This window comes from Barbus barbus (assembly GCF_936440315.1).
Source record: "Barbus barbus genome assembly, chromosome: 23".
Taxonomy (NCBI): Eukaryota; Metazoa; Chordata; class Actinopteri; order Cypriniformes; family Cyprinidae; genus Barbus; species Barbus barbus.
In genome coordinates, this window is record NC_136751.1 from 13,493,501 (window position 1) to 13,507,715 (window position 14,215).

The 14,215-nt window shown below is 40.0% G+C and overlaps 1 protein-coding gene across 2 annotated transcripts in view; it reads left to right on the forward strand.

Moving 5' to 3' along the window:
- Positions 1-14,215, forward strand: part of kcnab1a (potassium voltage-gated channel subfamily A regulatory beta subunit 1a) — a gene marked incomplete at both ends in the record, with an annotated part of 151,253 nt that overhangs the window by 2,078 nt on the left and 134,960 nt on the right. Inside the window, one exon of one of the 2 annotated variants that reach the window (XM_079374457.1) lies at positions 4,707-4,942. The exons of the other annotated variant lie outside the window; for it this stretch is intronic. Within the exon in view, the coding sequence (XP_079230583.1) occupies positions 4,707-4,942 (236 nt within the window). Of the gene's footprint in view, positions 1-4,706; positions 4,943-14,215 lie in introns of those variants that run through there. 2 annotated transcript variants of the gene reach the window in all.

Sequence of the window (14,215 nt, forward strand, 5' to 3'; positions counted from 1 at the left end):
TAAGGAATTCAATTCATGATATAGCAATGGCTGGTGTATTAGTTATCCCCCGCGTGAATGCCAAAACTGAGATTGTTGTAAGTGTTTGAGGGAATTTTGTTTTGCGGTTCTAATTCTCTTTTGGGATGTTTGCCATTATGAGTGCTCTACCCCAAATCCTTTCATCCTGCCATACACTGTGTATGTCTCTCTTTACCTCTTCCAGCTTCAGAAGCCTGTCCTTGAGCTGATTTTGCTTTTTATGTCTTCAAGAAAATGAAGCATGCAGAAAAGGTTACTGGAAGGGTTTAAAGCTGGAGCCCTGCAGATGTAGGATGTGAGAATGCTGGGTGCCTTTTATTCTGTTTCCCTGAAAGCTGAAAACTTATCTGATTAAATAGGTTGTGAGACAGAAAGACACATGGCAGACAGAGAGAAGCACGATATATTAAGTCTTACCATGTTTATACAGCTTCATATTTAGTTCTGTTGGCTTGGCACACAATCAAAATTTTATAAGTATCTAAAATAAATTTAGTTTGCATTTATTGATGATATATATTAGTGTCATTATTTGAAACATGAAGCCAAAGATTTTTGTATTTAAATTTTATTTATTAGATTGTTCGTTTTTCCAGTAATGGGTGAAATTATGCATTGTTTTGTGGCACACAGTTATTAAGCCTATATTTTTCAGGATAAATTTTGTGACTGATCTTGTGAAGTTTTAATACCTGCAGGGAAAATTCAATAAAAGGCAATTAAGGCAGTGAGAAAATTAAACTTTGATAGGGGAATGGAGCTGCTGAGTTTAATGGCACAGTTATTATAGTGTTGCTTTAAAGGACGCACTTAACAAGTCATTATTTTTAAAGTATATTTTTAGTAACAGTGGTTGTTGTTCACTAACTGGGCATGAAATCTGTGTATGAATGTTTCCATGAAAAAAATCATGATTCACCAAGAACTTTCGTACAAAAATTTATTGTAAATTTATGAAACAATGTAATTACAAATGAAACCACACATAAAGAAAAACCACATACTCTCTTGGTTGGCCTGTGTTTGTATAAAACATTTTACCCAGATTTTTCTGTTGCAAGGTTTCTCTGTATGACAGTGCAGATATGGCTATATACAGCTGGCTAATGAGAGGTCTTTAATCTGAGTCTGTATAAAAGGTCTTTGTGTTTGAACTGGTTTTGAGGATGGCACACTTGGTGTTGCTCAAGGATTTTGCTGCACGTTTCTCAGGCAAGAACACTTTTTTTTTTAGAGAGAATGATATGTTTGCTGAGAATGATGAAAAGCTGTAAGGATGTGCAGAAAGCCCTTATATGGAGATGGTTTGAGCGTGTTTTATGCAAATAAGTAACCTTAGGCAAACATTTAGAACATTCATAAACATTACACTTTAAAAAAAATTAACTTTTTTTTTTTTTAAAGTTAATTTTCTGCCGGAACTTTATCCATTATTAATTTTACATTAATTCCATTACCCTGCAAAATTTAAAATACATATGTATAAAATGACAATGGAAAATTCATTAATATTACTAATAGTACTACTATTGTGTCCTTTTTACAGATATAGTGAATTTATTAGTAAATCAGACCCACTGCATATTTTTAAGAGGATGATAGATTTTTTTTTTTTTGGATTTCAGCAGTGTGTTTTTTTTTATTACGCAGAATTGTGATGCTCGGAACTTAAAGGGATAGTTCACCCAAAAATTTAAATTCTGTAAATTATTACTCACTCTCATGTTGTTCCAAACCCGTAAGATCATTTTTGATGAAATCCGAGAGCTTTCTGACTGTCAATAGACAGCAAAGCAACTACCACATGCAAGGCCCAGAAAGGTAGTGAGGACATTGTTAAAATAGTCCATGTGATATCAGTGGTTCAACCATAGTTTTATAAAGCTACGAGAATACTTTTTGTGTGCAAAGAACACAAAAATAATGACTTTATTCAACAGTGTCAGTCTGTGATGTGCATTCATCATGTCACATGGACTATTTTAACGATGTCCTTACTGCCTTTCTGGGCCTTAAACATGGTTGCTGTCAGTGGAGGGTCAGAAACCTCTCAGATTTCCTCAAATGTATCTTAATTTGTGTTTTGAAACTGGGTTGAAACAATGCAAGGGTGAGTAATTAATGACATAATTATCATTTTTGGGTGAACTATCCCTGTGTAAAATATACTCATATTTGTACTTCTGTATTTTTATCTTTATTGTTCCTACTCGAAATGCGGACAGATGCTAATTGCTGTTAGAGAGCTGATCATCTATTAGTAGTAAAATATTTCTCACCTTTCTTCTCAACATCCATTAGTAGTAAAACATTTCTCACATTTCTTCTCAAGTTGTAAACATTAAAGCGCTGATAAGCTGCAAGTGTTCAGTAATAATTAGTCTCACACTGATCAGATTTAATAACAAGAGTTGTGATGTGTAGGACATATGACACCTCTTGTGGCCTTCACTCCTAAAATGATTACCCTCCCAGGGGTGTCCTGGTCATTAATCCATGTAGCAATGCAATTGCAGATCATTATCTTTTTAGAGGCACAGAACTATAAGAGGTCTGTTAGATACAACTCTCCCTCATTTGTGCATCTCAAGCACAGATGCTGATCATACTATGCTTTAGAAATGGAGCGGAAATGGATGCTTAAATGGGGACAATGAATGGACGTCTTACTAGGCCTGAATGGCTTTAGGTGTCTCCTTGTTTATGGTATATTGCAAGCTCTCTGGAATACTTAGTTTGGTTAGTGTTGCATTCTGTGGTCAGATGTTTGTATAATGACAACTAAACTGTATAAATGTAAATTAATTGTAATGCTACTTTCATGTTTTTCTGCAATCTCATTCTTCTCACATGTACAATTATTTATGTATTATTGTTATTAAGAATAACAATTATTAATAATATTATAATATCTTGGCCAGTAAATAATAATTGTCTAATATTAAAATCATTCTAAATAAATATAAAATATATAAACAAAACAATGAAAAAATAAAACATTTTAGAAAATAATTTTAAAATGCTACAACTGAATTTAGGAATCACAACAAGAATCTATTTATAGTATGAAATGTGCAATATAAAACTGGATATTTATGTTGAGATTGGCTAAAGATTACATTTAACACGGATGGTCCTCAGCCTTCTTGACTTGAAAGCCCCCTTTTTCCAACATAATATTTGAAAGTGCTTAGAGAGAGGCTGTTTCCAGTATTACTGCTGTGTTTATGACAAAATTGCTTATTTTGGGAGTATAGTGTAAGTATAATATGGTATATTTAATGAATTAACCATAATTGATTTCAGAAGTTTCAAAAAAGTATCTGTTCCTAAATTCAGTATTTATTGATGGGGATATATATATATATATCATCCCCATCAATAAATACTGAATTTATATATATATTTAAAATATAAAAAATATAATTTAAAATAATTTTATTTTATTATTATATTTTGTTATATAACAAATACATTTAATTTACAACTTGATTTTGTGTGTTTAAAAATTTTAGCATTTTAATAATTAATAATTAAATTAATTTAAATACTTTTTTTGGTCATCTTGAGTCCCTTTGGAAGTTTTCTGCTGTTGTCTAATGGGTCTCAGGTTTAGATCCACACACACAAAAAAAAAAAATATAAATAAAATAAAATGAGCAGATACGACATTATGGTTGCGATGTATTGTGCAGCCAATCCAGTCATTACTGCACAATAAACCTATTTGGACTGGTTCAGGATTTATCCTTCTCACTGCGTTTGAGTTTATGTTGTGATGGCAGAGAGTTAGTTATCTGATTCCAGTCATGAACTCATGTGCTCTTAGGAAAGTCCTGCAGGTGTGAAAATTCATTGTGGTATGTATAGGACCCTGTCCATTTCCTAAAAATAAACTTAAACAAAAGCATAACTGACAGCTACACCGCCTCTGCTGACACTTCTGTAGCTGACCACTTTTCCACAGCCTCAAATCCTGAATGCACACAGCTATCCATCAATGCTTCATTGTGTACTTTTCTGTCTCTCCTGAATTTATGATATGTGTATGACTTTGTCAGGCTCTGTCAGTGAGCGTGTATGGATTACTGCCCCTCTGTGTGTGTTTATTGGCTTGTCTCCATGGAATTCTGGCTGGGATGCTCAAGCATGCTGATATATCTAGATATGGGAAAGAAAGTCTTCATCTCATTCCCACAATCCCCTGGAACAGACATGATGTCAGAGTGGTAGTTCCAGCACTAGCCGAGGGTCAAAGGTCGACTTAAGACGAAGTCTACTGTATCTGTGGAGGCATGGAAGTAGGATCAGAAAATAGTATAGGGGATGGAATAGTGAGTGAGGGAGGGAGAGAGAGAGAGAGGTGGAGCGACAGTGATGGAAAGGGTGGGAGAGCAGGGGGAGGGATGGAGGGAGAGATACAGGCAGGGAAAATGTCCCAGATTCCCATGGTGTTTATTAGAGAGTGAAACTAAGAGTCGATCGACTGCAGTCAGATGTGTAACTGACAAGACGGTGAACAGAGAGACAAATTCAATCAGGGGATATTTACCAGCAAAGACAAGACCAACAGGATTCTGGGAAACTTGGCTAAAGAGGACATCCAGGTTGTTTTGTTTCTTCAAACAGGATAGGGTTGTTTCCTGAGGGCCTGCTTGGACTTTGTATGGACGTGAGCACTAGAGATGTACTTGTACAAAGCCACTTGCCCTGATATCCCCAATCCAAAGCAGAAGGGTGGGCAAAAGGAGAGGGGTCAGAGCCGCTGCGGCAAGCAGAATGCCGGAGGGAAACTTTATCCTCCACTCGTGTGCCTGCGTTCCAACTCTCAGGTAGAACTAAAACATCTGGAGGAGTTCCTCAACGTACACACACTCTCATTACAGGATTCTGTCCGAGCCAGGACTGGCATGGCCTACAGGTACACACTGAGACGTGTACATGCACACCAGATCCATTCAGTATGTCTTTGGGATTTAATTTCTAGATTTTCTAATTCTGTGTTTGTGTTCAGTATTTCCGTTTACTTGTTGTTACTTGTCCTTCTCAATTTTCGAATCTTTCCTCTTTGACAGTTGTTGTTAAATGAACTTATCAAGAACAAAGAAGTACAGAGGGTGGGAGGAAAGAGTCTTCTAAAACTCCTGTGACGTGCTGTTCCTCTTTTCGCCCACATGTGGATGTATATTGTGTTCTCCTCTGAGTGACGTTACTAGATGCGTTACAAGAGGAGGAGGAAGATGTTTCCATTGTACTCATTTGTGCTCATTACCATTCTGCACGTTTCTTATTAGCTCCCACAGGGAAATCAGGAACATTGGTTGTCCCAGGTCAAAAGCTCTGATTTCTGAATTGTGGGGAATGGTCCGTATTGCACAATTCTGCATGTTCAACAGGTTTTTGTGATGTGGTCCATGAATTTCAGCTGGCTGTCAACGTCAACATGTTCCTGGCTGAGCTGGATTGGGTTAGAGAAGGCTGGAGAGCCAGTAACAAAGGATTTGCACTATAGCTTTTATTAGTCTGTTCATTTATTAGTGGTTTGGTTTGTGGTTTTGGCTCTCTATCACAGTGTGTCCTCTGGGGTGTATTCGGGGAAGAGGTCCCCATGGGTCATGCGGCTGGAAAACCAGTGACATCATGAAGCAGTTTTGTCACACACGTGTTTCGGACAAATGGACAATAGATAAATCATGCTGATTTGTATTGGGCTTGAAGACTGAAGTTGATGCTGTAGGTAGAAAGTGGACATATGGCCAAAGTCACTATCAAGTAAGATTCTGACATAACAGGGCCACTCTACTTTCAAATAACATATGGTGTCTTAACAGGGTTGGCGGGCGTATTGGTTCAATGAGAGTATATTGGAGTGGACTGTAAACTATTGCATTTTTTGAGCTGCATGAAGGTCATTCATCGTAACTCTCCCTCTCTCTTTTATTTCAAAACTCTCTCTACACACAAATAAGCATGGATACTGCTCAATGACAACAGTAAAACAAAGGAGTAAGCTTTTAAAAATAAAGCTCAAAAATGTAAAAATCTCTTTGAAATGTTCATGTTCAGCTTACACTTTATTTTACAATGTCATTGATACATTGTAATTATACATTTAAGAACTGAGTAATAATAATTAACTACATGTACAATATAGTTAGGGTTAGGATTAGGGTTTGACTTGCATTGTTATTATAATAGTATTTACATGTAACGTGTAACAAGGATACCTTAAAATAAAATGTTACTTTCATTTAAATAGTTACATTTATGGCGTCATGTAGTGAAAGCATCAAGTAAAAAGAAAATAGTTTCCTTAGACCTTGAATACATGCACATCTTAATCATTATTTTTTTTATTTTGTATTAATGTATTTATTTAATTGTGGTTTTTGATTCATGAATATAATGATCTTTTAATGTTTTAGGAGTTGCACCATTAGACATTTTACATGACATGTAAGAGTGTGCACGATAAAATGATTTATATTTTAAAATCTAGCTTTAATTTAATTTAGCTTTAGTTCTTCAAAATGTACTCTTTGTATTCATATTGGTTTTCATAGAAAACATTACATTTAAAATGTCATTTGGGGTAACCATCAAGTAAAAATTAACATTTTCTTTACACCTTGAATATATCTAAGTGTACACGTCTTAATCATAAAAAAAAATGATTTACTCCAATTTAAATTTAAATTTATTATTATTTATTTTTAAATTTACAGTAAAGTAAAATTGCACATTTTAGAGTGGCCTTTTATTGTGGCCAGCCTAAGGCACGCCTCTGCAATAATGTCTCAGGTTACGTATGTAACCATGGTTCCCGGAGTAGGGAACGAGACACTGCATCCTCTAGGAGTCGGCCGTCAGCGTGACCCGTGTCTGAAGCATACATAAAAAAACACCACCTGTTGGCCGGCGACAGCCTATGACGTCACTACCGGCGCGACCACAGTATAAAGGGGCGCTGGGAAAATACGTCATTCACTTCTTCGTCTGAAGCTTGCGCCCGAAGCATGGCCTGAAGTAGCTAGCATAGCTGAAGGTGACATAGTACCCCGCTCTTAGCTTGGAGGGGGAGATTCTCGATCTCTTTCGTGCTACAGTCATCCCGCAAAGCGAGCAACTTAACAGGGAGGCAGAGAGAGGCCTACAACCTGAAGTTGCTGACTCAGAGCTCTGGGGAGCGGAGAACTCAACTCTCAGGATGAGAAAGAAACTCAGACGCTCGGAAGGGAGCAGCATGCTCATAAGTGACCCTCTATGGTGAGGGGAGCAACGCTAGCTCGACCAACAAGGAGAGCAAGCTAACAGGGAGGCATAGAGAAGCCTAGCAACCTGAGGCCGCTGAATCACAGAGCTCTGGGAAGCGGAGAACTCCACTCTCAGAATGAGAGGGAACTCAGACGCCCAGAAATGAGCGGCATGCTCATAGGTGACCCTCTATGGTGAGGGAAGCAACGCTAGCTCAACCAACAAGGAGAGCTAACCTAACAGGGTCACAGAGCTCTGAGGAGCGGAGAACTCAACTCTCAGGATGAGAGGGAAACTCCAACGCTCAGGAAGGAGCAGCATACTCGTAAGAGACCCTTATTAGGGGAGCACTGCCAAAGGGGGAGGGTGGAGAAAGGGCCTGACCCCTTGGCATGGTTACACGGTGGATCCCACAGAGCAGAGAATCCAACTCGCAGGATGAGAGAGAAACTCAGACGCTCGGAAGGGAGCAGCATGGTCATAGGTGACCCTCTATGGTGAGGGGAACAATGCTAGCTCTACCAACAAGGAGAGCAACCCAACAGGGAGGCATAGAGAGGCCAAACAACCTGAGGCTGCTGAATGACAGAGCTCTGGAGAGCGGAGAACTTAACTCTCAGCATGAGAGGGAACTCAGACGCTCAGAAGGGAGCGACATGCTCATAGGTGACCCTCAAAGGTGAGGGGAGCAATGCTAGCTCGACCAACAAGGAGAGCAACCTAACAGGGAGACAAGAGAGGTTTAACAACCTGAGGCTGCTGAATGACAGAGCTCTGGGGAGCGGAGAACTCAACTCTCAGAATGAGAGGGAACTCAGACGCTCCGGCGCCTGGTGAAGGCAATGTTCAAGCCATCCCACAGGGTGAGGAGAGTACTGTCAGGCTCAGCCCACTCAGATGACACATCAGAGAGACAGCAAGCAGCTGGCTGTCTAATGATGCTGTCATGGAACTCAAACAGTAAAGAGAATGGTACTGGCCCAGGGGCAGGTTCCTTCTGCTTACACCCTGTATCAGCAGTGATAGCACACTAGCTAGCCTGAAAAACCCTGGTAAGCCCTCCAAAGAGGATGCCACAAGGGTGGGATATTACTTACACCCTAGCAGGGGAGAAGCACACTTTACGCAAGGGCTCAGGGAGATCGTTACGTAAAAACCCCAGGAAGGGCAGCAGTCCCTGAGCTAGCACATAGATATCCTCAGATAGCCATGCACCTTTCCTAACACCAGTAGCAGGTGTCCCCTGCCAAGAAACTGATAGTAAAAAGACCCGCAGGTCCTGGAATTGCAGTGCTGGAGAAACCTACGACTGGGTCACACGATCCAGGGGTATGAGGCCGGGAGCAGGGCTCTCATCCTAGCCTGGATCTAGTATAGAAGGGTGAGGCCATCACTGCACTGAGTCGAAGGCAAGAGGTGAAAACACACAAAACGACAGGTCCCAGAATACTGCAAAGAATGGCTACACAATACCAGTGAACCGTATAACTGGATCGTACCACCCATTCATGGTTCCTGCGCATGAGATCAGTCCCGGAGGCGAAGTCCGAAGAATCGGGTCCGGACCATCAGTAAGGTAGTTTCTATGAAACATAGAACCTAACCAAAACATCATAAGTCCAGCACAGAGACTGCAATATTTTTCAAGTGCTGGTTTCTAGGTTCCCACCTAATCTCGGTCAGGTGGAATTAACGGTGGTTGCTGGGGAATTAAAGAGGGGAAGATGAGGGTAGATGACAGGCCCCCCGAGGGAAGGGAATAGATGTTCAAGTCTTACTCTGGTCCGGACGAGAGTGTTGAGAACGCCTCCTCTGGATCACCTCCCTCAGGTCTTGCCTACCTCTCTTTGACCTCTCTTTGAGTCACGACACTAGCCTTCTGTGCCCATCTCTGATCCCCAGACGGAGATGGGCCAGGAACCCTGCATTGTTCGGGCTCAGACCTGGACCTTCTTGGAATTAAGGTTTTGAAGGCCGCTGAGCACGTCTTCGCCTCCCTAAACTTCTCAACCACCGCCTCGACGGAGGTACCGAAAAGCTCGGAAGGCGAGACTGGAGCATCAGGAAGAAAGCCCTTTCACCCACAGATGTCTCTCCGTTAACATCATAGACATGGCCATAGCAGTGGCGGCCTGTTTAGTGGCGCGGAGAGCCAAATCCGTGGTGCGGCGCAGCTCAGCTACTTCATCAGGTGACAAGCCCTGACCCTTATCCAGGTCTTTCAGCAGATCAACCTGGTATGCCCTGCCATTTAATCTAGATGATTTGTGAAGGGGCTTAGATGGCAAGGAGGGAGCCTTGAGAGAGGATGTCTCGCCAACAGAGAGATAGCTAGCTAGCGTCTCTTCCACAGGGGGCATCCCCTCATAGCCGTTTTCAAGCATCCCCTCAATGTTAGCATAACTGGTATGCTGAAACCTAGATGCGAGAGGAAAATGGCTTTTTCCATTCCCTCTCAATCTCCGCATGGAGATCAGGAAGAAATGGGAGGCTCACTCGAGCTGGGGGGCTATGTCCAGAAAGATAACACTCATCGAGATGACCCCGTGGCGCCACCATCCTGGCCTGCTTCCACGGCAAGTCAAGCCTCGCGTAGCGCATTCCATAACCTCCAACAGTTCGTCATACGCAGGGCAGGAGGATTGAGAGGGCTCAGTCTCAACTTCTTCGCTCTCAGACATTTCCTGCTCTTCCTGGGCATAACCCAGCAGAGCACTAGCCGCTGGATCAGATGATGTCAGAGAGATCCCATCATCATCATTCAGCAACTCACCCTCGTTTACGGCCGACGAGCGCGAGAAGGAAAGCCCCCTCTTTAACTCATCAGCCAGATCCGCCTGCGAGCCCCACAAGCTCATTCTCCTCCGTGCCTCGGCAACAGTGGGTCTTGAACTGCGGGAAGCAGACGGCTGTCCCTCCTTCCTCGAAAAGAGAGATAGACAAGAGCAGAGCTTTCTCATAGAAAAAAGCTCACAGTGCACGCAGATTGCCCCCTCGAGGAAAAAAAGACGCAAAGATTGTGTCTGTCATCAGGTGTCAAATAACGAGGACACGGATGCACACATCTCTTAAACGCCTTGCTAGTGCTCGCCATAGTAAAGTAAAAAATCGTTCTTACCAGTAGAATGCACGCTTCAAACAAAACAGTCACTGAAGACGAAGACAATTACGTATTTTCCTGGTGCCCCTTTATACTGTGGCCATGCCGGTAGAGACGTCATAGGCTGTCGCCGGCCAACAGGTGGTGTTTTTGTATGTATGCTTCAGACACGGGTCGCACTGACGGCGTTCCCCATAGCGACCCCTAGAGGACGCAGTTCGAAGTTCCCTCGAAAGGGAATCATGTTGTCTAATCAGCATCTTGACATGCCACACCTGTGAGGTGGATGGATTATCTCAGCAAAGGAGAAGTGCTCACTAACACAGATTTAGAAAGATTTGTGAACAATATTTGAGAGAAATAGGCCTTTTGTGTACATAGAAAAAGTCTTAGATCTTTGAGTTCAGCTCATGAAAAATGGGGGCAAAAACAAAAGTTTTGCTTTTATAATTTTGTTCAGTGTAAATTAATTTTAATTCAGAAAACAAAAACGTGTTTATTATAGAAGATGTGTACTTTAAGTTATTATATGTATACATTTTTATGTACCTTTGAATACATAAATAGACAAGAAAGAAAAAAAAATTGGGCCACACCACAGTGGCTTGTGACAATGAGTGTTACATCCAGCCATGTGACTCAGGCCACCAGAGAATCATGGCCTGTCAGTGACATGTTGTCATGAACAACTGACCGCAAACCCAATATGTCCAATGAACTCATCCTGTTGCACCGTAGCAACTGCACGTTGATGCCTGGAAACAGTTCCATAGGGAGGTCACAGTGCACTTGTAGCTTGTTATGTAACTTTGAGGCATCTCAGATCCACAACACTAACAGAAATCGAAGCATTTACAGTCTACTGTGGCTGCCAAGTGCAGTGATTTACATCCTGGTGCAATGCAAAGGCCTGTGGAATTTTTTTTTTTATAGTACATAACCATAACATTTAGTACATGTTGTACATTTATGGGCCAGCGTGGTGTTTTTAAATACACTTTTATGGACAAGTAGCACTTGGTGATTAATATCTGTTTGTCAGTTCAGGGAACAACATAATATTGACTGGAAAGAACTTTAGGGCATAATCTATTTGATCTATTGTCTGTCATCGCTTTCTTTGTTCATTTATTTACGACCCTGCATTCTGCTCAAGGCCCTGGGTTGTAGTTGCAGTTCAGTGGCAGTTTCTGTCTGACTTATGGTTCTGACAGGTTAGTCCAGAAGACATTTATGGTGGGATGTTATTGTTTGTATTTTACTGCATTGTGTCATTAAATAAAGGTGACTTGTCTGATCTTATTTTCATCAAGAAAAAAAAAAGGCTCCACCAAATACACGGTCCCTCAATTGTTTTGTTTCCCAGTGGTCCTCAAAGGATTGTATGTTGTAACCTATTCTGTCATTTTTAGAGTTTGGAGATCAAAATTTGACTATCTTTGTCTTACTGTCTTTCCCCATAAAACCTTTGCCATGGGCATACTAGCGTAGTGAAACAAAAGAAACCGTCTTATATAACCTCTCTACACTCTCTCTGCAGGTTAAATTTCTTCCTGGTCTTGCACATTCTTTTAAAGGAATAGTTCAACCAAAAATAGAAATCTGCTGAAAATGTATTCACCCTCAGGCCATCCAAGATGTAGATGAATTTGGTTAGCTTTACAGCATTACATCACTTACTTACTGTACAGCAAATGGGTGCCGTCAGAATGAGAGCTGATAAAAACATCACAATAATCAATAAGTAATCCACACAACTCCACCTTGTTAAGTGAAAAGCTACATGTTTGTAAGAAACAAATACATTAGTAAGGTGTTCTAACTTTAAATTATTGCTTCTGGACAAAATAGGAGTCCATAAACCATAATAACCCCTATTTTCAGTGGAAAAAGTCCATCCCCTGTTGTCCTTGTACAAAAAATCAATAAGATATTTGTTTAGAACTGCTTTGTGCTGTTTTCACATGTACAGTAAACGGTGGATGATCTGTGCATATTTCTCTCCTGATTCAGATGAGGCAACTTGTTCTCAGGAGAAAGCAATATTATAGATAGGGGACTTGTATTTTAGCCGGAAGCAAAGGTTTGAAGTTTAAAAAAAAACATGTTAATGATGGATTTGTTTATTAAAAGCACACAAGGGGTTCATTGATGTACTGGAATTTTGTGGATTATGGTGATGGTGTTATCAGCTGTTGGAACTCTCATTCTGATGGCACCCATTCACTGCAGAGGATCCATGGGTGAGAAAGTAATGTAATTCTAAAATTCTCTACAAACTCATATACATATTGGATGGCCTGAGGGTAAGTACATATTAATTTTTGGGTTAACTATTCCTTTAAGACTGTTTATCACAGCCTCAACACAAACAGCTTTAAATGGGCCAGTTTCAAAATCACCAAGAAAGTGCCAGTCACTGATCATTTATTCATCCTGGAAAGCTGATAAATGATTGAAGAATGATCACCAGGTGTCCCCATTAAATACTTAATTGCCTTCGCAATTAGATAAGGGATAAACTTGTGACACTGCGTCATTCTGTGCCCCTGTGTCTCATATAGACCTAAAGGGAGAAGCAGGGTCACATAGAAAGAATGGTATTAGTCCTACCACGTTCAGACAAGACAGCTCAAAACACATTACTGGGTTTGACTGATTACCAGTTCTTTGTCATAATAAATGGTTCATGAAATAATTTCTGTGTAATTTAGGGTTTCTGGATTTGGGATATTTTATGACTTGGCCTTAAAAGGCAAGGTGTGCAATTTATGTTCCCCTAGCAGCACCAACCTGAATTGTAAAAATAATCCAAACTGTTTTCCCAAATCCTCCCCCCAACATCTTCCATTGTCACAGCCAAACTCATGCCATTGGTTTGGCCAGACGTTTACATACTGGGCCACTCAAGCAAACAGAGCCACAGGTTGTGTTTGAAACTGAAGGCAGCTGTCTGGCCTCCTCGATGCCAAGACAGTCAATTACCTAACTGGCAGCATTTTAAGACACCATTTAAGGGAACTGATTTCAGATTGCTTTACAAGGCACCATAATATAACCTCCTAATGATTTAAAACTAATTCAAGTGAGCTTCAGAGATAACCAAGTGAATATTTAATGACTGTAGTGCTTATTACCTGCTAGAAATTGAATAGCAAGTTGGAGTCAATGGATTTGAATGTACTTTAATGACTTCCTCTTCATACTGCTTGAGAAAGATTTATAGTTGTCTCTATGCATTAAAGATAAAAGAATATATAATGCATACAGTTAGTAGCTTTTAAAAATGGTTTAAAAATTAATAGGAAAATACATCTGTATAATTGACTTCACATGCTGCACTCAATAATATACAGTACAGTGTGACCAGTGTAGTATAATTCACAAATGAATGTCTGATTACAAATGAATCAGAACCAAATCAATATCGAATTGTGAATAGAATATAAAATCTACTCTGTGAAACTACACTACTATTCAAAAATAGTTTTTTTTTGACGCATTAAATCGGTCAAAAATTACAGTAAAGATATTTATAATGGTAAGAAAATATTTCTTTTGTTTTTTTTAAACTTTCTATTAATTTTTTAACTTTTAGAGAATCCTGTATCAATCCTGTAACATTAAGCAGCATGACTGATTTCAACATTAATAATAATAGGAAAGGATTCTTGTGCACCAAATGATTTTGGTGATTAGATAATCATGTGGGATCATGTGATATCATAGGAATACATTACTTTTTTTAACTGTATTTTTAAAATAAATGCTTTAATGAGCATAAGATGCTTCTTTGAAAAACTTATCGACCTCGTACATTTGAACAGTAGTGTATGAGCA